Source organism: Telmatherina bonti (genome assembly GCF_933228915.1).
Source record: "Telmatherina bonti genome assembly, chromosome: 20".
NCBI classification, from domain to species: domain Eukaryota; kingdom Metazoa; phylum Chordata; class Actinopteri; order Atheriniformes; family Telmatherinidae; genus Telmatherina; species Telmatherina bonti.
Window position 1 is genome coordinate 14,390,137 of NC_136618.1, and position 26,991 is coordinate 14,417,127.

Here is a 26,991-nt window from a genome sequence, read left to right on the forward strand (position 1 = left end):
TGTTTGTTGCAGTAAATTCTCAGCGTCTGAACGCGTTGTTAGGTTATATCTTAGTATTTCAGGCAGAATCGACTATAAATCAATCAGAACCACGGGGATTTATTGGCCTGCTTTATTGAGCACTCAGACTTTACATGATAAGGTTAGCTGTTTGGTGTGTTTGACAAGGCTTTTGAAGAGATGGAGTCGCACAATTCAGACCCGATACGGAATTAAATGCGTGTTTCACATTTAAAGTAAAGCTAAATATTTATATAAAATGGAATTTATAAGCAGACTGTCACACAATCAATGATTTCTTCAAACTCATAGCCTACATGTTAACAAGCAGCTATTAAGAGGCATTGCATTAGAGTGTTTTATTTGATGGTCATTCCAATTTACCCTAAGGTCACACCAGCGCCATGGTTCAGCTGTTTTACTACATCACACCAGGCCTTTTCATTTTCCTGTTTGACCCACGAACATGTAAACCTGCCTCTTCCTCCCCTCTTCACACATTCTCATCGTTTGCATACAGTTTCCCTCTTTGTTTTCACCCTCACCTGTCTCTTGTAAGCGCTCAGTTCATCGTGTCACTGCGCTTTCTCCGTCTTCACTGCAAGCATTTAAAAAAAAAAAAAAATCATTTTTACTTCGCACGGACTGTCCTGCAGACCTCTCATAAGCAGAAATGCTCGCTGCTTTTGTCTGCACATTTATCGCGTTGCAACCGTGTTTTCGTGGCTTGTCAGTCACGGCCTCCTCATCACCAGGTCAGGAGAGATCACCATGGTTTGTCGGGTGCGTCACCGCCAGCTCCATTCATCTTTTTGTACCAGTAAATACCAGTGACCTTGACCCGGTAAGCTGCTCTGTGCGCTGCCTGGATGAAGGGTAAGTTAAAACATGTTCAGTCAGTTTCGAGCCACCGCAGAAGTTTGGATAGCCAATTTATTGTTTAAAAATACTAATGAAAGTGGATTCAATTTAAAGAACAGAAATCCGATGATAGAGGCCTACCAGTAGCTGAATTCCTATTATGTTATGTCATAACAGCAGTTTTGTGTTTAATTTTTAACTACACACATTTTACAGTTGACATGATGTGCTATGTGGTCATAAAAGACAAACAGACACACAAGAAAAAAAAAACCCTCCCATTTCAAGATTGCTAAAATACTAAAATCCAATGGTTTTTAACTATTAAATTAAATTTACTTTTGGTCTTATGTCTCCAAAATCAGCCTTAATTCAGATTCAAGACCTATAACATTTGTGATATTTTGCAAAACGTTACTAAAGAATCAGCACACACTACATATCTGCATTTAGGATTCTGAACAGCCTACTATAAGCACCATGTTGTTTTCTGTTTATCTCAACAGTTGACCAGTATGTTGCTCAGTACTTATTATTTATTTTTATTTGTTATTTAAGGTACCAGTTTGCAGCACTGACTTCAGAGACTTGTTACTGTAGCAACCAGTTGCATGGTCTGGTGGTTAGTGGCTGCTTCAACACGTCTTTAAGTAAAAGGACTATAGAGGTTCAAGGAGGAAATGAAAGACAAAGGTGAAATAAAAAGCTTCACTTTGTGCCTTCATCTGTTTCACTTTCTGATTTACAGATGCTGATAGATTTGTATACTTTTAACAAGGGAACAATTTTTTTACAAGTCAGTAATGTAGTCTGTCTTTTTCTTTTCTCTCCTTTTCCTTTATTTTCTTTTCTTGTCCAGGTCTTTGTACCTGCCTCTTGGAAATGTGCAGGGTGGAAATGTGGCACTCTACAGAACTGAAGGACCATTTCTGCACAACATTACTGTGTCAACCTCTCCAGACAAAGTGCGTGCTGGGACAAATTTTATAGTTACTGTCGATGGAAACCTCGCTGGACGCCCCACTCAGCCCACAGGTCAGCTTTATAATCCACTGTTACAAACATTTGACTGATTTAAAGTTGTATAAAAGATAAATGTTACATCACTTCTTCAGTGTGAGAAAATAGATAACACAAAATCATAAAATTTGTATATGCATTTAATTAGTTATTGTTTCACTTATGCATTTGTTTTTAATTAAAGCTTTAATACAAAATGATTCAGATTATAATTTGCTACATTCATTATACTATTTTACTGGTTTTATAAACTGGCATTAAAACAAGGACAGGGAGAGACCAGTTCATAGAGCTAAATAAAATGTGTACCAAATTATGTCTTGATTATTATCTGTAATAATAATTAAATTGATTAATTTTATGCTCTGCACTTTAAAAATAACATTAGCTTAATTCCACCACAATAAAAAATAAACAGTTTAATTTCACTGTTGTACATGAACAACTAGTATACACTTATAATACTTTCTGATTTACATCTTAAATAAGTTTCAACAACAAAAATAAAAAATGAAAATATGTGCTGAATATTTCTATTCACATTACTGAATATATATATATATATATGTATATATATATTTTTATATATATATATATATATATATATATATATATATATATATATATGTGTATATATATATATATATATATATATATATATATATATATATATATATATATATATATATATATATATATATATATATACATATATATATATATATGTATATATATATATATATATATATATATATATATATATATATATATATATATATATATATATATATATATTTATATATATATATATATATAAATATATATATTTACATTATATATGTATGTATGTGTGTGTGTGTGTTTGTGTGTGTTTTTGTAATTTCCAGGGATTACTGGTTTAGGAAGGAAGGATCTTTCTTATGTCACTATAAAGTTTCTTGGGAAGATTCTCAAAGGTCAAAGTTCATTTCAAGTGAACGTGTCATATGATGGTTCATTTACCTTGACAACTGGCTGGATGCTGGAGATTCCAGGCAACTACAACATCAGTAAGTTCAAGCCTTTAAAAAAAACAAATAAAGTTAATCAGGACATTTAGTTTTTTAAGGGAAACATTCACAACATATCTTTCATATTTCTGTTTCACTTTTCTGTTAGACTTCTGTGCCTCCAATTGGCTCTCCACCCTTTCTTCCACCCTCCACTTATCCGTCTTGCAGCTCTCTTCATGCAGCTTAGCAATCTCTTTTCTCCACGCCCCCCTGGGAGTCCCTTCCTGCATTCCCTTCACACATTCAAGCCCTAACAGAGTGCCCGATGAGGCAGTGTACCAGGGCGAGTCTGTCACACTGCAGGCAAATGTGAGAGGGGGCCTGGCAACACAGTTCTGCTGGTGGTTTACCCACAAAGGGAAAGAGAAAAGCTTGGAAGATGTAGGAACAACTTGCCATTCCTTCTCAGACTGTCAGAACAGCACTGTGGTAAGTCCGAATAGTTAATTATCTGCTACTCAGTGTCTCATCGGCTTTATATATGGCAGTATTGTGACTTTTCAAAACTCCAATGGCTGTTAAGAAAAAAATAAAAAAATAAAAAAATATTAAATTAAAGTTAAACCCCATGTAAACAAAATCCTATCTTTTCAATATTTTGGAAGTGAAATAGTTCAACATCTCAGGCTGATCGGGTTATAAGGAAACTGCAAGCTAGTTTTCTTCATGAAGATCTGAGCCACTAAAGAGTTGTAGCAAACTGAGAGATAAATGTGCAAATGTTTTGCAAAAATTATTGTCAAATTGAATCACTGCCAAATCACATGTTAACACTGATAAACAAAGCTTATGGTGTAAAAATAATAATATCTCAAAACGAAATATAAAAACTAAAATGAAAAAATTTCAAGGCAGCATAAATTTGGAAACTTACTTTTATAATAAAAATAACAACAATTACCTTTTTAAGTAATTTTCTCAATGAGAAATAATTAACCTTTTAAGATTTAAAAATATATAATTGAATTAAACTGAATTAAAAATTGTGATGTATTTGATTTGCTTCATACAATGCAATTCAAATAACAATTGATACTAAATATGTTTAAAAACATTCATTAGGAGGTTGAAGGTAATTATCAATGAACTGATCAGAGACCCCCAGTTGGAAACCTATCACATTTTATTAATATTTTCTTTCACTATTCTACTTTATTGTCACATGAAATTACTTTGGCATTTCGTAGGAAAAAATGCTAGATTCATTTTTTTATAAAATGACAAAAGTGAATGTTTTCTATAAATATAAGTGAAGGATTATTATTGTAACAGTTAAAGAAATGCTCACTCGTTGGTGATGTTTTAATATTCTGGTGACAGAAAAGTTGCTTTTGTTATGTAAAATACAAAATTCTAACCATGAAATATCTTCAGGATTTTTGTTTCTGCCATCAGAGCTGGATGTTCGATGCAGAAGGACTTTACACAGTGTCAGTGAACGCCTCAAGTGCTCACGGATGGACACAGGAGACATTATATGTTGTGAGTGCTGTAGTTTCACTTATTAACCGTTAGAAAATATTATGATTGATAAATAGAAAAATCACAATGATAGTATTTTCATATGAAACACAACACTTTCAAAGAACAGTAAATCCTGTTTTGTTCGTCATGTTTACAGGCAATAAAAACAATCTGGAAACATCAACAGACCTTAAAGTTTTCTAAATGTGTTTGCTCCTGCAGGCAGTCATACGTCCTGTCACCTTTGACCTCAGGCTGAATGTGTCTGGTGGTCAGCTGATCTGTGGAAAGGATATTTATGTGGATGTGGAGCTGTTTACAACCATGAGACACCTACTTGTCCTTAAAGTTTCTTTTGAAGCAGAACACATTGAGGATCAGAAGGATCTGTACAGAAAAGAACCATTAAACAGCGGCAACCTCTCGTGGAAACATGGCAGCATCTGTTGGCATGGTGGCATCCCTGACAGCCACCATCTCCTCCATGTCTCTAATTCCTCTAGTTGCTCTCTCCACCTTCATCTTTTCTGCCGCCTCCCTGCAGCTGCAGGAGTGTATCGCCTTGTGGCCTCTGTTTACTCCACCACTGATCCGCCATCCGTTCTGCTTTCCACCGTCCTTCCCCAACCCTTGAAGGTGTATGAGCCGACCTGTGTTCTGAGGCCGTCTGACAGGTGGCCGTCAGTAGTTTCAACACACACAGAATTCAACCTGGAAGTTAGTAGCAACACCAATTGCATGGAGTTAAGAATAGTTTGGACTATTAGTTTGGATGAAGGTGTTGTCATGAACAGAACGACTGAAGAATTAAACATAACTGTATCTCTGCCAAGAGAGGGATTGTACTTTGTCACCGTTCAGGCCTTGAACCCAGTTAGTCAAGTTTCATTTCAAAGACAGATCCTGGTCCAAGAACCAGTTGGAGAGCTGGTGTTAGACGTCTCCCATGCAGTCATAATACATAAAAAATACTTGGCTTTATTTAGCATTACAGCAGGATCAAACATGACGGTTTCTGTGCTGGTGAATTCAACAATACAGTACACAAACAGCAGCTACACCACAGGAGCAAAGGCAGTTGTGGTTTTGCTTTTCAACCACAGTGGCACAATTGTGATTGAGCTGCAAGCTGAGAACAAAGTGTCTTGTCGGAGCAAAAGTTTGAGGATGTGTGTCGAGGGGAAGAGGAAGCTGTCACCACAAGCTAAAATTAATCCGACATGGCAACCAAGCGTCAGTCGAAGTTCTGCTTGCAGTATGGCAGATAAAGGTAAAGAGGCAGAAAATACCTTAAAAGCAAATAACACACATTTACAGATAGATTTTTAGGGAACACATTTTTAAAAAAAAATTCTTTGTATTATTTAAAATTTTGATTAAGAATAAATCCCCTCATAATTTCAGGTTTTGTTTATATATTGACTAAAAATGTTTGTTTTTCTTTTTTTTTCATTAGCTGTAAGGATATATGCAGAAAAGCATGCATATCTCACAAATGCAGATATAATGTTCTTGGCTGTGAGTGATGTACCAGATCCTGTAGAGTTTCTCTGGGACTTTGGAGACTCCATGTCAGCCAGAACAACCTCGAGGACCACTACCAAAAGATATCACAACCCTGGGAGGTATCAGATATAATGTAGATTATTGAAAGAACAGTTTAATATGAGTCCAGACTTTGTTAGGCTGAATTGCTGGTGAAATTCCTCCTGTCTTTACAGTTACAGTGTGGTTGTGGTCGCGTCTTACAGTCAGATGTCCATTACCTCTGATGTTTTTCCACTGGTGGTCCAAAGGGCCGTGAAGCTTAACAGACTGGTTCACAACGCCTCAGTTTTACTCAATCAGACAGTCACGGTGAGTTGCCGGGTCAATGTGGGGACAAACCTCACATTCCTTTGGACGTTTGGAGATGGAACCACCAGACCAGGAAAAAGCATGGAACAGCATGTCTTCCACAGGTGAACAAAAAAAAAACATGAAAAGATTTAATAACTGTTTTTATTGCTTTAATTTCACATCTCAGAATACGCTGTCTGTTGTTTCTGCAGGATAGGAGAGTTCAGAGTGGAAGTGAATGTTTCTAACCTGGTTAGTTGGGCTTCTCTGAGCAGCTACATCTTCGTTGTGGACCGGCCTTGTCAACCTCCACCAGTGAAAAACATGGGGCCACTCAAAATACAGGTACAGGCCAAACATTTAACCAGATCTTAATGTGCAAGAGTACCACAATATCATGAAACAGAAAGCCACAATTATCTCTTTTGTATCTAGGTGCAAAGACATGAGATCATCCATTTGGGAGTAACACTAGAGACAGAGGTTGACTGTGACTCACCAGGAGGCCTTCGCTATACCTGGAGCTTATTTGACTCTGTAGGCCAGACCTTCCCAATGCCTTTCATAGACACACATAAACAGAGTCTTGTGCTGCACAGCCATTTGCTCCAGTATGACACCTACACAGCCATAGCAAGAGTAAGTAAAGAAAAAAAAAAAGACAACCTGGTGGTTTTCCTACATAGAAATGGAAGCAATAAGTCTGAAATGATTCACTGCCAAAGACTTTTTCTGACTGAGTATTTTGTCTCAAGTTTGAGCCATTTATTGAATAATGTTAATAATGGATAATAATGGATTTAAAGCACCTAACACTACTGTTGTTTCTGTCCTCTGCAGGTTCAGGTTATCAACAGTGTGGTGTACAGTAACTACACAGTGAGGGTTCAGGTGATCCCAAGCCATCCTGTGGCTTTCATCCAGGGTGGGACCAACATCTTCATTGACAAGAAGAATAGCAAGTTGGTAACTCTGGATGGACAGGCATCTTTTGATCCTGACTTCCCCTTGAGCCCCCTCAGGTAGCTTGATCAGAATGATCTACACTGGAAACGTTAGTAGGCATTCAACTGAGAATGTGTTTGATTTTGTCTGTGTCTCTACAAGGAAATATTTTCTGTCTTAATGCAATCATATTTCCAGCTTTTTTCTTTCTTTTTTTTTTTTTTTTACTTAAATTGGCCCAGATGTAAATATATATTTTAAAACTGTTAAATAACTTTTATAACATCCATATTGGTCAAAATGAATAAAACCGTCTTTCTAGACTAAGTGAACCTGGTGGAATGTCCTCACAGATTTAAGATGCAGACAGTAACTTGTGCAAAATGAAGGCACTCCTCCATTTGCACTTAAGTACTTCTTTTCTGTCCAGAGGGCCTGATAGATCTCCTTTTAGTTAAGGCAATCCACTGTAGTGTAGCTTTTAGACTTCATCTTCAGCATTAGATATTTTTTGTTACTTGATCTCATGCTGATGTGTTTTCTTTGGTTTCTTGTTTGGTCAAGCATTACATTTTGACGCTTTTGTTTTGTTGTCCTTTGGCTGCCTGGTCTAAAATCTTTTACATGAAGAAACAGTTGTTCAATGTTGTCCTTTGCCTCTATTTGCAGTCATTCTATATATTGTGCGTGTCACTGTGAACATATTTATGTAAACATCTTTCTTTATTTTTTTTCACAGCTACAGTTGGTCATGTAAGCCAGTGAGCATCATCCCAAACACATGTTTCAACCAAAACATTTCCACTTCATCTCCTGTGCTCAAATTTCATGCTAGTCTTTTGCAAGACAACTTTGACCAGTTCCAGTTCACATTGACTGTCCAAAACGGCAAGCGCTCAGCATCTGCAGAAGGTTTCCTCACTGTAACATCAGACCTGTTTGGGTAAGTGTTATTTACAAAGAATGAAGGTAGAAAATAAAAGTATAAGCCTCTTTAAGTTACTGGTGCACTGAACTAAATGAAACTGATAAAAAAAAAAAAAAAGAGCCAGAATTTGATCTATGATATGATGTTTAACATTTGGTTCTTATCTAGGATGGTGTCCATTAACTGTCCTCAGTGCCAGGGAGACCACGTGAGCTGGGATCAGTCTTTCTCTGTCAGTGCAACGTGTGAGGAATGTAATACTCCCGAGGAACTCATTCAGTACACTTGGAGTCTGTACTTGGTCAATGCTTCCTCCAAACCTTTCCTAGACAGTAAGGAAAGATACATTTGTGCATCTTATTTTTTTGTGTGTGACCCACTTCGATGTGAAATCAAGAAGAAAATCTAACCTCAAATCTTTTCTGTTCCAGTCCCATTCTGTCACACAGCTGACCTCCTTGCTCCGTCCACCATTGTAGAAAATCCTGCTACATCCACTCTGATTCCTATGATTTCTAACCTTCTGAATGATGCTTCTGAGGCTAATTTTAAAAATCAGGATTTTAATCTAGCTGACAGTGGACCAGCATCAAACAAGAGTACAGTGCCGAATGCCACTAGTGAGTTTTCATTTATACTACAAGAGAGAGAGAAGTTTTAGGAAAGTACTACTCCATCATTACTGTTTTTCTCTTCCTCCCTGTGGAGGTTATTCAGGATCTGAGCCCTACACAAGCGGCTTACGTTTGGACCGCATTGACCAGAGTGACGTTAAAAGTGAATCCTTAGATGTTCCTGACTCCTCTGCAGACTGGGAGTTTTCTTTTCCTTTACTGGACAGTGGTGATGCAAATAATCAAATTGGTGAGTAAAAACAGGTAAAACTTTTACTCCACAGGTTTTTGGTCAGAATATGCCATTGCAACTGAACTAGGGCTGAATAATTCAACTTTGAAAAATAATTCAAACGGTTTTTTTTCTCACAATCCTTAATTTAGTGTGGAATAAATAGCTGGTTAATAAGAAGATGTTAAGTAGCAATCCGTTACAAATTTAAGCCCACGTTTGTTTTATTTTTAATTTTGGAATAGCTTCATTAGTGTTTGAATGATAAATATTACTGTACTTACTCTACCCTTCAGCTGTGTTTTATTGTCCATCACAAGACTCCATCGATTCTTGATAGAGGTGTAGTGCTAAACGCTGTCACTAATCACCTGCTAACAATGTCTACCATTTCATGCTGTTAGCACAAAGTAGCTAAAGACTGACAGTTAATTGAAACGATTCAAGTGAGATCAATAACCTGGAATAAAATAAAACGTATGAGAAACATCTTTTTGTAAAACTTGTCAAGGCAGATGGAGATGTAAACAGAGGGAGAAAATACTTTAATCGGAATAAAAGAACTATTCCGACAAGTTAAACAGCATAGTTACATGTGCTGGACTGGATTATGATCTGGTACTTTCACTCACATAGCCTTAGTCTGCAAACTGTATTTTATGGAACAGAAAGTATGCATTTTGTATGAAATATTACAGGAATTACAAGAATTCACGCAATTTTTCTCTAGATCAGGGGTGTCCAAAGTTGGCCCTCGGGGGCCGCTGTCCTGCGGGTTTTTGATGTATCCCGGTTTCAACACACCTGGTTTTCATTAAATGGATCCAACAGCCAATGAAGTTCTGCATAATGACTGATTCATTTGAGTCAGGTGTTTTTAAGCAGGGTTGCATGGAAAACTTGCCGGATTGTGGCTCTTGAGGACTGGAGCTGGACACTTCTGCTAGCTAATAAAATTATCATCAAGATAGACAGCATACTTGTCATGATGTGTTACTGTGTCATATGTCATATGATTACAAGCTAAATACAATGTTTCTGTAATTATGAATATGTAATTATTTTTTTAAAAGTGGGTTCTGTTATGAGTCCAGGTGATTATGAGGTTCCCATCTCAAGTTTTGAGGAAGGAGACCCAGGAATGTCAGCAGGACGACTCACAGGTATGGACATTTTTTTGTTTCAGTCACTAAGTTTTATTTCCTCTCGAAGGGAAATTAATTTCTGTGGTCAGCCTGTCTGTAGTGACGGAATCACAGTATAGCAATACTACAGTTTACGACTCTGTTTAGCTATAAAATCCTATTGTTGATTATTTACTCAAAAATAATTTTCCCATAGATGTTTGGAGATTTAGCGAAGAAGATGACTCTGCGTTTGATCACAAAGATGAGGGGAGTAATCTGGTGGATCCCAGACTGTCAGTGGTGCTTCACAAGACTCCCAGTTTGCTCGATTTACACCGAGATGCAATAGACAGAGGTGTCTTTGAGTCCTATACTTACACAGGTATATTGCTCAGGAATTTAGCACTCTTTCTGGCCCAGTCTGACCCTCCTTGTCTCTGTATTCACTCATTCATTTTCTGTCTTAAAATCTTCAGGAATCTCCTCCCCTTTACTCAGATTTAGACCCTTCAGCCTGAGGCCAAGGAGCATTTATATGTTTGAAGTTACTGCCAGTAAGTTACAACACAACAACTAGTATTTGTGGTAAAACACACATTTTTTTTTAACCCAATTTGTACTCATTTAATGAAATGAAATACTTCCATAATATCATCTTTAAATGACCAATTAGAGACATGTAGAGGGTTTAAATTCTAACAAAATAATAACCATGTAGCCTAATTCTTCTCCAAGAAAATAGCTGTGATATGTGCCCCATATCTCTGTATTAACGGTGTTCTCTGTTTTATTAATTAAATTCAGAATCCAAGAACATTTTACTCGGGCGAAACCAGCTGTTCTTAAAAACCAACCCTGTTCCGAAGGACATGACATGCCAAGTGCAGCCTGTCAAAGGGATGGAGTTATACACACACTTCAGCATCTTCTGCTCTTCGGGGAGGGAGGTTTGTCCTTTAGTGTATTTAATCTGTTATTTAGTGAATGCCTCATAGGATGTTTCTGATTTCCTTTAGCCACATTGTCAGTAGTCATCTCGGTGTTAAGAAGGATGAAGAAAGATGTAATAGCCCCTTTATTCTTTCAGTTCAGCTCCTCTCGATAACCTCTTGGCCTTTGAATTATGCCTCCTTTTGAGAGACTGCATTTTAAATCTTTTACTTATTCATTAAACTAGTGTTCTTGGCAGAATTCTGGTTTTCATAAACAAAATAATTTTTTTTTTTTTTCAGGCACCCAACCAACCCACATATGTAATCAGCTTGATATGGTCACTCTCATATAATGCTTTGAGTGTGTATTTATGTCAGTGTTTTTCAACCACTAGTGTGCCGTGAGAGATCATCAGGTGTGCCATGAGACATGATCCAATTTCACCTAATTTGTCTAAATATGCAGCTCTGTGTCCATCCAAACAGGTCTAGGACTGTCTGTGAAAGATCGTAAAATTATATTGTTGATTGAATTTTTATTCAAGACACTTTGACAAGATGCACTTCACATTATTTTTATTGGCTTTAAAAAAAAAAAAAAAAGTTTTTGGTTTGTGGTGTGCCTGGTGATTTTGTCAGTGAAAAAAGTGTACCTTGGCTCGACAAAGGTTGAAAAACATTGATTTATGTGCTTTCCTGTTTGACTTAGGACTTGCTGTATGAATACAGTTTCGGCACAGGAGGCGACACTCCCAGGAGACTTTACCAAGGGAGAGATTTCCAATACTATTTCAGCCTTCCTTCAGGTGATCCCAGTGATGACTATAAAGGTAAACATGCAGACCAAAGATCATTCACATATTAGCATAAAATATAACTAAACAACTTGAAATTTGGCTATTGTAAGGATGGTATATTTTTTTTGCCTTATTGTTTGAATTATTGTTTGAATCAACTTATTTGCTGTTGTTTCTATAGTAACTATTTACACTGAGATTAGAAGCGGCGCATATGGAGCAGCCACCAAACCGTGTCCTGTCACTGTCCAAGTCAAACCAAGTTTCCTGAGAAACACCTCGTCTTCATCCCATTATGATCCTGATCTAAAGCTGTAAGAAATACCATTAAGAAATATTTATGTTGCGTGAACAAGCATATCTACACAAATTAAATATTTTTTGTGGCAGAAAGTATGAGTTTATCATACACATTTTATATTTTAGGAAGTAATTTGGATCTGACATAAAATATGAAGAAAACTTTTGTCCAAAGTTGTATGCATGCCTATTTTATGACAGTGATTTGATTGTTATGTAAAACTCAAGCAAGATTCTGTTGTTTTCTAACTGGGAAGAATACCAACACACTTTTACAGTTTGACTTCAACATGCCATTGAAATGACTAATATTGGACATAAAAAGCTAAATTCTTTTGATGACCACACACACAAGACATTGCTCTGAACATATCAACATTATTTAGGTTTTTTTTTTTTTTTTTTTACACTTTATAGTCTCTTTTCAACAATATAAATTACATGTAAAATGTTTTGTTATCTGGTTCTCTGTTCAGGTCAGAGTCAGGTCTCACAAATCTGTCGGCTCTTGTGCAACTTGGGAACAGTGTGGAGATTCGTAATTACATCAGTCTTCTCTCCGGCATACTGAACAGACTCAGCCTGGATGCTGAAGCTAAAACACATGCACAGATGCACATGCGCAATGTGCTCATTTGCATAATATGTGAGCTCAAAAGCAATGAACAGGTACACACTTCTACTTAAACAATTTCATACTACGACTTTGTACAATTATTGAACATGTTATTCCAATCTAGGTGTCAGTGGTAGACAACACTTTAATTCTAAATGAGCTTCTTAAAGTTACGAGTCAGGTATGTGGATTTCTGCCCTTATTTATTGACACTTAGTGGACAAAAAGAAATCGTTAGCTGCATGTCGATAGAAACATTTTTTTCTTAAACTTTGTTTGTTGCTTCTAGGTGACATTAAGGAGTGCCAGGAAGATAACAGCTTATGTTCAGACTGTTTCAAAGCAGATTTTGGAGCTCAGTGCTTCTGACAGGCACCATGGTAACCAAGAGATGCTTGATGCTCTGGTTAGTCTACTTTCAAATAATCTTAAAGTGGTCATCAGTTTTGATTACAAACTTGAAACTCAGAAAATGGCGGATGATACACGGGCATCCAAGTCAGACTTACCCACCGATGAAAACAGAAAAGATTCTGAGGAAAATCCTACATGCTGTCTGTGTGACTCATCCACTGGTCCTAAAGGCAATCATCGAGGATCAGTTTTAACAGAGGAGGTGGTGCAGCTTGTCGATGATATTCTGCAGACGGCCTCAGATGTCTTGCTGGTGAGAGAAAACACACATATATTTTTGTTCATTTATATAAACTTCCTCTTTAAAAAACAAAACAAAAATATTTTCATTTGGTTCTCCATTGACATTCACTAATTTCCCAGAGACGCCTTTTCTTGTCTGAAACTGAAGAGCTCAGAGTTAGCACTGGCTTCATCATTTTGAATGCAGCTTTCCAACAACAGAAGTCCACATACATCCACAGTGGCTCAACCACTTTCTACTTGCCAGCTTCAATAATCAAGTTTCTGTTTGTTCGCCATGATGGACGGGCTCAGCACCAACCATGTGTCCTCAGAGTCCTAACTGAGCTGGCCCAGAGCCCTTATACCTGGGCGAGATTTCCTGCACAGGTGAAAAAAAAAACAAAAACATGGCATTACACTTATTCACACTTCATTAAATTAATCTCACTTCGTCTTCTGTTTTCCAGACCAGTGGCCCAGTGGTTGACTTGAGTCTGTACAAATGCAGCACCAGAAGAAAGATCCATATTCGCTCCTTCTCTCAGCCAATCAGTGTTGAGCTGCAGCTTCCACAAAGACATGTATGTTGTCACATGCTACTTTCAGTTGCTTGTGGAAAATGAAAGATACTTAGGAGTTTTCTTGCGAACCACAAACTAATTTTCTGAATCCCCTTGTCTAACAAATGTTCACTGAAGGTCTTTCTCCCATTTTTTAAAAAACTGTTTTTTGATAAAATCCTTAAAATTGACTAATCTCTTGCAAAACCAATTCAATTCCTCCTGCAGAAGAGCTCTTCGTCTGAATACATCCTCTTACGCAGCAAGGTCAACTACCACAACTTTAGCATTACCCAGGAGCACTTGCAGCAGGCTATCCAGGTGACTGTGGTGCTCAATTCCCCACCCAACAAAGCATTTCCCATCTTGCTTCTCTTCAGGTAGTAGTCATGGACAGCCTGTAGTTATAGCTGCATAATGCTATAAAATGAGACAAAACCAAATCTGTTGTGTCAGGATGTTTGAGAGGCCAATTCCCAGCATGCATCACTTGCATAAGATTCATCGATGGGAGAATAACACCACACGGCTAACTCTGCTACCGTCCTACTTAAACGGTAGGAAGAATCTTGGTTTGGTGCTCTTGTTTTCTTCCTTCCCTCTTCTTCCTGATCTCTTCATATGCTTTACTCTTGATTATTCTACCCATAACAAGATTTTTAACTCCATTAATATTAGGCTACTTTACAAAATGTAAAACATGCTTTTTTAATTTTTTGTTTTGGGTTTAGGTACAGCTCTATTTTTTTTTTTTTTTTTTTTTTTTTTACCAGAAACCTTAATTGTATTAATTGTATAAAAAAGGCTTTTTTTTTTTTTTTTATCAGCAGGAGCAGAGCTAGCAGCCACTAGTTTTGGAAATACTTGGTCACTTTGAGTTATTGGGATGTGCATCTTTCCATAAATTGGTTTTAACAGATTCATTTTCACAAAAAAAGGTTTTTTTTTGCACTTCCAGTAATGTATTTTTATCACTTCTTGCTATGATCTCAAGTTTCTCCTGTGGGTAAAGTAAATGCTCTGTTATTGTAAACCTTTCTCATATTTCTTCTGTTGTGTGTTAAAAACATGCACAAAGAAAACCACAGGCGCTGCAGCGAGAAACCACCAAACCACATGTTTGTTTATAAAAAAAAACATGGCATATTGAGCTAACATGGGAATGAGAGTAGTACATTTTAAAGCTGTTTGGTTTTCTAACAACTCCAGTTTTGTTGCTGCAGTTCAGGTAGGTTGCTTTGAAGTAGTAAGTTTGTACTTTTGGCAAGTTTAAAAAGAAACATTTCCAGCTGCAGGAGTTGGTCACTTGGCCCTGCTAGATGCTGATTTTGAAAAAGAACCCAGAAGAAATCCCCAGAGTGAACAACTAAGCTACAGTCTCACAGTGGAAAGCCGTCAGTGTTTGTCCTGGAATGGCAAGCAGGGGGCTTGGACACGCCACGGCTGCAAGACTCAGCAAGAGGACACAACCTCTGTAGTAAACTGCAGGTAAGGAATGGGATGAAAGGCGTGAGCTTGAGGGTAGACATTCAGGGAAGAAAAAAAAAAGATAATTTACTGGGGTTTTTTTGTCTTTTTTAAAAAAAATAAAGTTGCTACCAGTTGAGGCCACTGACTGTGTTTTGGCAACAGATCAAGAGCAGCCATGAAACAGTGGATCTGGACCCTTTCCTAAGGTAATTTTAACCACCCGAGACTTTGTTTGATTGTGTCGTTTTTTTTTCCCCATTATTCTTATTATTTTCTCCAGTGAAAAGAATAATGTAATTACCTTGTTTTGCTGATTCATTAAAAAATATAACATTAAAGGAATTCTTCTGTGCTCTTCTGCTCTAATCTCGTAGTGTTCCCAGTGATCTGACAGTGTTGTGTGTTCTGGTAATGTGCCTGTGCCTCTACATGCCAGGCCTGGTCTGGTGTAGGAGAGCTGATGCTGTCTTGGAAACAACTCAGAGAGTCTTTTACCTTTCTGACAACTCTCCAACTGACCAATATCTGTATGCCGTTACTGTCCACACTGGCCTCTGCTCTGCAGCCTATATGAGTGCAAAGGTAAGGCTACTTTTTCTAGGCTGACATCAATTACTTTATCTATATAACATGCTATAATCTTAATGGGAATTCCTTGAATTTATCTATTTGTCTGTCTGGTCAGCGGAAAGTTTGACACATCTTAGGCTGAAAATTGTGATGCTAACATAAGAAGAGAGACACAGACACATTCACATGCAGAGACAGGCTTTCAAAAAAAATTATTGGATCATTTTGATCTAACATTACCTAACTCCTATATTACTAATATTACCAATGATCTTCATTGTTAAAAACAATTTAGTCCTCTATATGGTCTTCATATGTAGATTTCTATGATGGGAAAATACATATGACCTGTGTTGTTCATCTCTAACCTTACTGGGGGTAAAGAAGAAACCCACTAAAGGTGATTAAATTATCCACAGAATCAACTATAGAGTGATTTGGGGGGAGAGCCAAATAAACCACATCTCCCTGTTCTAGTTCAAGTATTATTGCGTTAGAAAAGCTTTCACCAAAGTTGGCACTTCGTTCATAATTATTCATCATTAAGTTGTAATTGTGATACAAACGAACACCCATCCAGATTGGGCTGACCTCCCACGCGGTGAATCTAAAGTAGTAAGCTCCTTTGGCTGGAGCTGTGAAGAAACCTGCATCCAGAGAAAGAGGGTATCAGTTCAGTAAAAGAATGGGATGTAAAAAGCTTATTATTACTTTGTGGTTGTGTGTGGGGAAAAGAGGTACCTGTTACTGGGTTGTATGCATTGCCAATATTACTGAAAATCTTGCTGAACTTAAGTGTGACCTCAATGTTGAAGGGTCCAACTCATCCTGCGTTGGTGAGGCCCACTGAGAAGGCCACCTTTGGACCGCCTGATTGAACAGCAGACAAGCAATTAGATCAAATTATTTAATAAAATGTTATTTTTATACTTATTGTGCAGTTCATTGTGGATAACAACAGTGGCATTAGGGTGCTTGTTTCAGTCATAATATCCATCCATTTTCTACCGCTTATCTGGGGTTGGGTTGCCATGGAAGCTGCCTAAGCAGGGAAACCCAGACTTCCCTCTCCCCAGCAACATTTGCCAGCTTATCAGGAGGGACTCCGAGGCGTTCCAAGGCCACCTGACAGATGTAACACCTCCTTCTTGTTCTGGGTCATGCCAGTGGTCTCCTCCCACAGAGACGTGCCTGGAATAAGTTAACAGGGAGGCATCCAGGAGACATCCTAACCAGGTGCTTGAGTCTCATCTGGTTCCTCTCGATGCAGCTCTAGTGTCAGTTCCTCCCGGATCCATGAGCTTCTCACCTTATCTCTTCAAGGGAGAGCCCTGCTGCCCTGAAAACTCATTTCATCTGCTTGTATTCACAATCTTGTTCTTACAGTCAGTGCCTGTAGCTCGTAACCATAGGTGAAGGTAGGAACATGTCACTTAAAATTACATCTTAATTACAATAGGAGTTCAGGTCCATCAGCATCATTTTGTAAATAAAATGATTTTTTTACTTAATATCTGCTACTCTCACTTTATTTTTTATACATTTGACAATGACTTCATACCTGTGATCTCTTTCTTGAGCTCCTCCACTGTCTTCTCAGTGGCGTTCATTTGGGCTTTCAGTCCTGTGAACACACATAGATCGTTTTCCAGCTACCTACAGACTGATCAAACTGCTTAAAAAACATTTTTTACCAAAGTAATATGCTATACATCATACAGAATGATAGACATTTATATCTGTAAATTCTTGATAAATATTTATGTGTGCTGTCTTCTTTTTGTTAATAATAGTTAAGGCGAGTTTATTTCAGCCTGTGTATTACCTGCATTTTCTTGCTCCAGGTTATCTATCTTGGTCAGGGTGCCGTTCAGTCCTCCTGCCAGCTCATTGATCTTTTCTCTCAGCTCCTTCAACTCAGCTGTGATGTCAGGGGTGATGTTGGTCTGCAGCTGAAACTGAACATATTCTTCCCCTCGTTCTCCCAAGGTTTTAGCTGCATGACTTTTGATGACTCTTCCACTGTCAGTCTGAGCCCATGTACAACACTGCCAGAGCAGCAGAGGCAGGAGAACTGCAGCGCTTCTCATTCTGAGATACAACCAGTGTCAAAGGCAGGTGGCAGAGAGATGATTCTGGCTCAGTTTGTGGTTTTATATAGGCATGGAAGAGGCCATGCAACAGATGCATGAGAATGAAACAGATGTGTCTCCTAATGTTACACATTTACTCTGGTGTTTGCCAGTATCTTAGTAGTTTCGTGGAGAGAGGAGGTGTGAAACTGAGTAAACACTCCAAAGTTGAAATTCTAAACCTGATCGGACATTTCAGGGACTTGACCTTTGTACATTGGGTGCAATGTGAAGTACAGAAAAATCCCTGATGACCAAGTCTCCCGTTTTTGGAAAATAATACCCGTTTTATTATAATATGTTTAACCACAAAAATAAATGTTCTTATTAAAAGAAAAAGACAAAAAGTGACTCCCTCCCCACTCCAAAGTAAGGCCAGTGCCAGATTAGCTTTTTCAGAGTCCCTTGTGTGAGATTTTTTTTTATCACACAACAGGTCAAATTTCACACAACAGGTCAAAACTTCAGGTTGAGCATGGCCAACAACTAACGCAACAAGCAAATGTTTAAGGAGCACCATTTTACCTGGGAGGAAGACAACAAAAAATATGAAGATCTTAACAACTTCCCTGAACATTGGTTGGAGGAAACATATTTTTAAACAAACAGGCCTATCATAGCTATTGCTGCCAGCTCTTTTACAATACAATGTTAATATCATGGCTCATCACACAAATGAGATTGGCCTGGTCCTGTTGGGTGCCTGGAAGAAAGTCAAATACTGGCACAAACAGGACCAGCTGATAGCTTAAAGACATGCAAGGATGCACACACATCACAACATAAACTCCAACAGAAGGCAAAAAACCTCACATATCACCTGATATGATCCTGGGACATAACACTGCATTAAAAATGCACTCCCCAACCATTTTTAGGTACACCTTGCAACATTGCAGTTGTGCAGCCAGGCACACTTTCTTACGCAGGGTAAAGCATTTCATTATAAAATAAGAATGAAACGATGGCAGCAGAAATACCTACATTTTAATATTATCCAGTAAATAAACTGCCAATAATATTAGCAGTTTATTTGCTGGATTTTGGATTAATTGTGGAAAAATAAACCCCTGCCAGTACCACTGTCAGACAGATTCAGTGGCTGATTAAGAAGTCCAGTCAGCGATAGAGAAGGCAGGTCTGAAAGATGGCGCAGAGGCTACCAAACACAAGACAAATGGAAGAACCTGATGACTGAAATGGTGTACAGGAGCATCTGTGTTCAACTTGGGATGAAAGAAATTAAAAATGGGAGTTGTCACCAAAGTTAGTGGAGAAAACTAAGATCCTGTAGGACTTCCAGTTTTACACTGATAAACTGGTGACAGCCTGCTTTCCCACAAAGGCAGCAGCGACAAATATAACAATACTTAATGACAGCAACATCAAGAAGAAAGCACAATCTGGAATGAACTGGTAAAATACCAAGAGACAAAGCATGAAGTTGAAAAAATGTGGGACACAAAAGGGGCCAGTAACAATCGGCACACTTGGGCCTGTCTTTATCCAGGCTTGCACAACGGTTCCAACAGAACCCACGAAGGACATTAGAGAGCTTCCTCTAGAAATGTCCTTTCCAGGTAAGATACTGGGCAGAATCTACAAGGTTCCAGGTCTCTGGTGGACATCTGAGAACTGAATCCAGTCTGGCTCATTTCCCACAGTTCCAGTCTATCTCTACACACTGAACAAACCTCACAGCAGCTGTATGAGATCCAACAGATGTCCCAGATAACAGTGTTTGAAGATTACAGTGTTTGATTTATTATTTTATTTATTTTATTATTTGTTTCCTTGATTTGATTGAACTGCCTTATAAAAGCTGCCAAACAGCAGTTCTGAGTCTTTACATTTTCACCAGGTTTACATAGGGCTGTATGGTGACGATGGGAGCTCAAAGACAAGAGAACTAAAAGTCCAAGGGTACACTCTGTTCCGAAGGAACTCTCAAGATACCTTTATCCTCAGGTAAAAAAAATTCTGTCACCATTAAACTCAGAAAGATAAAAAAAAAAAAAAAGCTATTCCCATACTAAATGTGTGCAAATTCTTTAACTACTACAGTGCACAATCATTTGCTTTTTCATTTCATTAACAATCTTCTCTTTTTGTTCTACAGTGCAGCAGACAGCCTCGGCCCTTTGTGGGGAGTTCACATCTGGCATGACAACTCTGGCCCGTCTCCTGACTGGTACCTCAAACTTGTGGAAGTATCTGAAGTAAAGTCCACTTGTTTAAAGTTTGATCTTCTGCTCCTTCCCTCATCCCACGGACTGTCAGATTTTAACGTCAGGTTGGTGTGTTTGCTTCCGGATGATCCAGGTGAACAGACAGCACGTGAAGCTCCGCTCTTGGATGTTTGTCTGTCAGTGTTGGCTGGCTGTGAACAAAGGAGATGGCCAAGTGGAGAGGATGCTACGTCTTTGCACTCATGGAACAAGCTTTTCTAAGGTGAAACACTCGCACACATTCACAAAATGAGTGATTTATTTTTTCTTCTTTTACGATACATGACCTCAAATTTCCACACATGTATTTGCAGATTTTGTTTCTCAAATTTTTTGACTACTTGGCCGATTTGCACATCTGGATGTCTGTGTACAGCTGCCCTCTCCCAAGCTCCTTTACACACACTCAAAGACTTGGCGTGTGGGCTCTGCTGCTGCTTGGATATGCATGTGCAAATGGCATCATCATCTCACAAATGGATGACCAAGTGGGTTGATAAAACATAAAAATATGCCAGTTTGGTGCACCAGGGCTATAAAACATGTCAATATAATGTTAAATTTCTTTATCCCTTACTTACAGCTGCCCTTCAGGATTGGCATTATCAATCTGTCAGCTGCTTCTGTAACATCAGGACTTAAAAGCATAGCAGCTGTGTTACCTCTAGCAACACTGATTTCTTTCTTGTTTCGACTCCGTGGGATTAAACTAAGAGGTTCGGGAGTCCGACATGCAAATGGAAAAAAGACAGAGGACAATTTAGCAGGTGGGATTTATTTTGTATTTTTAATTCTCTCCTCCAGGTTTTTCCTCTATGCTGTATTCTATCATTTCCTTGCAGAGACTTTTCCCATAAATGACAATAAAGCAGAGCCCCAACTCTTCAGGAGTGACCCTCAGCAGTCGGTACAAGAAACTCAGAGGATGAAATATCAGGTTGCATATCGATATATTCCCCCTGTTTTTTACTTTTACACCTTAGTTTTTACAGCATCATAATCACTCTTTGTTGTTGTAGGACACAGACTTCCTGTCAGTGTCCTCTACAGTCCTAAAAAAGGAGGACACAGATGAAGAATTTATAATCCAGCCTGATGTAGTCATGAAGAAGGAGGATGATCTGGCATTGAAGAGCAGTGTGAGGCCAGTGCTGCAAAGTACTCTGCAAATTCCTGAATGGAGCATTTGTGATCGTTCACCCCAGAGAAACGAGTCTGAACTTTTAACCGAGGGCAGGAGATTTAATGGAAACCAGAAAGCTATGAGGGATGAAAGTCAAACTTTTCTACAGGAGAGAGGATTCAGATTAACGTCCCTGTGGTGTCAACATGTGGCCTGGGTGCTGTGTGTGCTGTTGTCTCTGACCTGCCTGCTGCTTTCTGCTGTGCTGGGATTGACGTAAGTGACAATACCTCACATAAAAATGTAATTTTTTTTATTTTTATTGTTTGTTATTCTCTGTTTGTCAGTGTAACATTAGAGCTGTTTGTCTTACTATATCAGATTTAGCAGAAGCAAGGCTCTGCTTTGGATACATGCTCTTTTTGTCTCTCTTACATCCTGCATCTTCCTCATCCAGCCAGCAGTGGTATAAAAAAACTATACTTTCCTTTTTACAATAATGTTCTTTTAACTAAACACCTAACCTCAATCAATCCTACCATGTTTTAAATGCTCTTCTCCAGATTCTTGCAGTGGCAGTGACTGTTTCATATTGGTACAAGAACAAACCTGACTTTCAGATATTTTCTTCAAAACTGTGGAGCCAAAATGCTGCTGATCAGCCAGATGAGCAGGTTGAGCCAACTGCAGTCCCCCAGAAAACCTCTTCTTACACTGAAGAGGTGATAATTCAGACTCTACACAATTTAATGGCTTAAATGATCAAACATGAAAGTCAGTTATCTCTGATCTGCAGCTGCTGAGAGCCCGTCAGCGAGCCAGGTACCTGCGTCTCGTGCGCCCACCAACTCCAGCAAAACTGAGGAAAAGTCGAGAGAAGAAAAGAAAAGAGTCTCTTATATGTGAAACACTCAGGTATGTTTTTGTTTTTGTTTACATGTGCATCTGTTTGTGATAACATTTCAACTTCTTTTGCTTTATTGTGCAGAGATTTGTGTCTCTTTGGCTCAATGCTTCTTCTGATGCTATGTATGAGCTATGACAGCTCACTTGAAGAGCATTATCATCTCAACAGGGCTGTCACAAGACACTTTATCAGGTAAGACTTGTACACATTAGCTGGATTACTCTTTTCCAATATCAGATCATATAATAGTTGTATTCTGTTTCACCAGGAACCATAATAATGTTTTTATGTGCATAAAAAATCACGAGGACTGGTGGAAGTGGACACAAACAAGTTTGCTTGATTTGTTGTACCAGAATACGTCAGCAAAATCTAAGGTAAACAATGTAAAGCAATTTAGTTTTAGCAAAATTGAGCAAGTAAGTAAAAGTCAGCTCTGACCACACTCAAGATTTTATTCTTTATATTTTTTTGAAGCCAAGCCAAACAATTTCTTCTCATGTCACCACTTTGATGTTGTTTGACAGTTACATATTGTAATTGGAGCTCCAACCTTGCAGAAGACAGAGACATCTGAAACATTTATGAACCAGGTAGCTTACAAAAATGGGATTTTTGTTGCTAATTCATTTTTCAAAATGTTTAGATAACAATTATAGTTTTTAAAAAAAATCATTATAATTTGATGTGCTGGAAGAAGAAACAAATGCTGATTTTCTTTTAAACCAATATGCAGTTCATGTACAGATTTTTCCTTAAAAAAACAAAACAAAACAAAATAAAAAACTTAGGCCTTTTTAAATTTATTTACAAACTCGACAAGTTATTCAATATATTCAATATTCAATATTCAAAACTGTTATGTTCTGCATTGTTCTACACTAAACATACCAGTAGATAGCGCTGTTTTACAAAGATGGCACAATTTAAAGACAAGCGCGCCTGCTGTTGGATAACAGTAAACTATTCATACCTGTAATCTATTTAGCAAGTTTAAAGGTTAGTGGGGATTTATTCCATTAATATTGTACAGTATTAGAGTGGGCAACTTTCTTGTTGGATTCAATGGGAAAATATGTCCAAACTTCTGTGTTTGTGACTTGCTTTTAGTTAGAAATGCCTGTCACTCACATTCACACATTTCTTTTCCCAGGTTCCCATGGCAACACATTCAAGGACATACGATCACAGTGGTTTCTATTCAGAAACAGTCACTGCAGTAGGCTTGGGCTGCACAAAGTGAGGAATGCAGTGAAATAGCACTTATATTGAAAATGGTTATTAACTCAGTTTTCTACTTACAAAAACATTGAAATACTTTTCTGTGATATTCTGTTCTTCTGTAGAGCCGACGCTGCTTCGCAGCTAAAGCACCTGCATTTAAGTGGTTGGCTGGACAGACAGACGGTGGCCCTGAGAGTTCAGTTTACCCTGTACAGCCCTGCACCAAACTTGTTCACCAGCGTGACTCTGCTCACTAAGCAGAGTCCCAGCGGTGTGCTGCTATCCTCTGCCAAAGTTCAGTCCGTGAGGGTGTATCATTCCCCTGCTGGGTGGGATTATGTTGCTATGTTCTGCCAGGTGAATATTTTGATTTCAAATAGAAACCCAGTTTCAAACACATCGGAAGAAACAACACACTGAATAAAGTTTGAAATTTTCAATACTGACAAAGAAGTTTATAAGTTCAAATCAGCCTTAAGTAATTTTTTTCTCCATGTTTCTCAAAATTTTTAACTTTCTTTTTACTACCAGCTTCTCTTCTTCCTCATGTCCCTACTACTGTTTTGCAAACAAGTGTGCACTATTGCACAGCAAGGGATCATGGGATCCTGGAGGAAACCCTGTACTTTGGTGGAAGTGAGTCTACCAGGGCAAAAAAAAACCACGCATACACATGCTCACACACTCGGCCACTAACCAATGCTAACAAGATCGTGGTGACCTGTCTGAAAGGGTGAAGTAACCTGTCAATGTTAAACTAACATACCTGATATCTGAAGGTTGAAGCAGAGTATGAAATGTACCTGGTTATTCCATACTGGAGCAGAAAACGTACCTCACCTTCTTAATGTCTGTGTTTTTCAGGTTGTTCTTCTGATAACTATGTTAGTATATCATGTCTATTCCATCTATCACTCCATCATGAACATGGAAGTTGTGGAGCTGCTGCAAAGACACAACAGAAGACATGTTGACGTTAGCTTCCTGGCAATGTCAGAACAAGTGAGACAGAAAGAAACAAAGGCGGTGCAGAGAACTGCTTGTTCCTAAAACTTCATTCATTTAAATCTTTCCCCTTTGACTCCAGTTATTAACAAGAGTAATGAGAAATAGTATTAACAAAAAATCTTTTTATTGACTTTGTACCAGAGCTGTAAGACATTTTAAGATCCCGAGTTGTATTAGGATTGTTTTTGATGATTGACAGATCCATTTTTCTTTTGTCTCAACAGTTGATTCGTACCCTGCAAGGTGTGATACTGTTCCTTCTCACCATAAGGAGTATGATTGTGCTCCGGGTGAACAGGACAGTAGCTATCTATGCCAATGCCTTTGCACACTCTCTCACCAGCATTTTATTGCCAATGGTAAATACAGCATGTTAGAGAAGGTCTCATGTCGACTTTTTGATGCATTCACTACCCAGACAGATACCAGAAACTAGACACCGTTTCTTCTGGTAGATTACAGGTCTGATCCTCCTGGTGTCACTGTCCTGTTTATTGTGTGGACAAAGCTCTTGGACCTTCAGCTTGATTCCACGCTCCCTTCAGATGCTGCTTTGTCACCACACGGGTCTTCAAGCTGCCAGGGGGTTTTCTCATTCAGGGCCTGATTTCTCATACTGGGGAGTTCTCTGTCTGTCCTCCATTATACTGGGGACAGCAATGGTGCATATTAACTACATATCCTTTCTTTTTCTTTGTAAAACCCATGATACTTTGAATTCTTGTTGTGCACTGACATGTGTCTGTCTTACAGGGGACTGGTGTGATGTCTTCATTATTCAAAATGACCAAAAGATCCCAGAGCAAGAGGAATGTCCTCACCATAACAGATTTGTTATGCTACATCAGACAGAAGGTCGCTGAGTTCGCCGGGCAGCAGACAGAAACAGGAACTGACTACCATGACGAAGGAAGGGTGAGAAAAATTAAACCTGGACTATTTAACTTTATAAATGTAATTTTAAAGGGATTTTTTTTTTCTTCTCATTTAACATTTTTTCGAAGACTTTTGTGAAATATTTATGAGTAAGTTTCTTTAAAGCAGTCGGGCGTAATCACAGTTCTTATAGTTTGGAGAATCAGGCTTTGGTGAATACAAAAGAAAAAATGTTTTTATTTTCTAGCTATGTGAACCATTCAGTAGATAGCTGCAGTGTAGCGGTTGATAGCTGCAGTGTAGCAGTAGATAACTGCAGTGTTTCTGGATTAATGTCATTATACAAGTGGATTAAGAGGTATAGCATTAATATAAGGTCAAAGAGTCTTTATTAAAGACATAATTATACACAAATCAAAATGAAAAATGTAGAAGGCACTCCTCTTTTCCTGCTTCTGCTTAACAGTTTGATAAAAATTATACTTTGGAGATGTCCTGTCAGTGTTTCTGCACTTGCTGTCTACAAGAAACATGCTCATAAATAAGCCTTGACAAATTTATACTAGTTTCTTTGTGATGTCATATGATGCTGTAAACCATTGATGCAGCACCCTTTGTACTTTTCAGACATATTTTCTTGAGGAGTTTGAAATTTTGGTCGATGAACTGTTGTTTAGACTCAACACCATCTCCAACAGCCTGCATCATACTCTTCTCCCACAAACCCACCTCTACAGAGAAGAGCTCAGTCCTGCCATTTCATCCACACCAGAGTCCTCCAACATGAACACACAGGTGACATATGCATAGACATTCATATAATGCTACTATAACACCAAACACATCATTGTATAATGTCAAATCAATACTGTGAATAAATGTATGACTCTGTTAGGACTTCATGAGGTCACAGACACTGAATAATCCCACATATGCATCAGCTGAAGGACAGACCCCACCTGGATCTTGCCTGTTTGGGTAAATGAATTTGAAAACATTGTAGTTTAAGCTGATATTAACCTACTGATAAAGATGACTCATATCTGTTTTTTTTTTGTTTTGTTTTTTACGACACCAGCAGTTCCCAGTTTGAACATGGCAACCAAAAAGCTCCATACCAGAGAGGAGAAATGGTTCAGAAATGCCCAAGCATGTGTGAGGCAGCTGATGATAAATTTAAGATTAAAGACTTCATGGGCTGCCCAGAGTCAACATCACTGAAAAGGATTTGGGCAGAAAATTGTTGTGGGAAGAAAGCTGAGCTGTGCAGTAAAACAACTGGGACCTCTAGACTGAGTAAAGCTCGTGCTGAAGTGGTGGTGGAGGTTCTGGTCCATGACAAGCCTGGAGATATGCGCTAGGGTCCTATAGATAGATAGATAGATAGATAGATAGATAGATCGATAGATCGATAGATAGATAGATGCATTACTCTATTGAAATAGAAATTGACTTTTTAAAATATTAACACAGATTTTCTCTCTAATTTTGTAACATTTGATTCATTTAGCTTCAACAAGTAGCATA

The 26,991-nt window shown here is 38.2% G+C and overlaps 1 protein-coding gene across 1 annotated transcript; it reads left to right on the plus strand.

Moving 5' to 3' along the window:
* Nucleotides 1–404: 404 nt before the first annotated feature.
* On the plus strand, nt 405–26,825 carry pkd1l1 (polycystin 1 like 1, transient receptor potential channel interacting; the record flags this gene model as incomplete). Its single annotated transcript, XM_079259624.1, has 49 exons — nt 405–468; nt 735–876; nt 1,721–1,896; nt 2,769–2,930; nt 3,040–3,362; nt 4,620–5,667; nt 5,854–6,022; nt 6,119–6,358; nt 6,449–6,581; nt 6,672–6,875; nt 7,077–7,258; nt 7,921–8,124; nt 8,278–8,441; nt 8,559–8,729; nt 8,818–8,973; nt 10,050–10,184; nt 10,297–10,464; nt 10,559–10,636; nt 10,887–11,029; nt 11,724–11,844; nt 11,993–12,125; nt 12,588–12,780; nt 12,852–12,908; nt 13,017–13,133; nt 13,197–13,394; nt 13,505–13,753; nt 13,834–13,947; nt 14,155–14,306; nt 14,383–14,483; nt 15,216–15,414; nt 15,519–15,602; nt 15,771–15,978; nt 19,960–20,066; nt 20,218–20,317; nt 20,421–20,549; nt 20,641–20,814; nt 20,910–21,093; nt 21,169–21,233; nt 21,346–21,725; nt 21,831–21,915; nt 22,013–22,171; nt 23,510–23,595; nt 23,703–23,937; nt 24,112–24,230; nt 25,134–25,218; nt 25,342–25,503; nt 26,092–26,259; nt 26,360–26,442; nt 26,543–26,825. 49 exons carry the CDS (start codon nt 405–407, stop codon nt 26,823–26,825), a joined length of 8,592 nt encoding a protein of 2,863 aa, XP_079115750.1.
* Nucleotides 26,826–26,991: the final 166 nt, after the last annotated feature.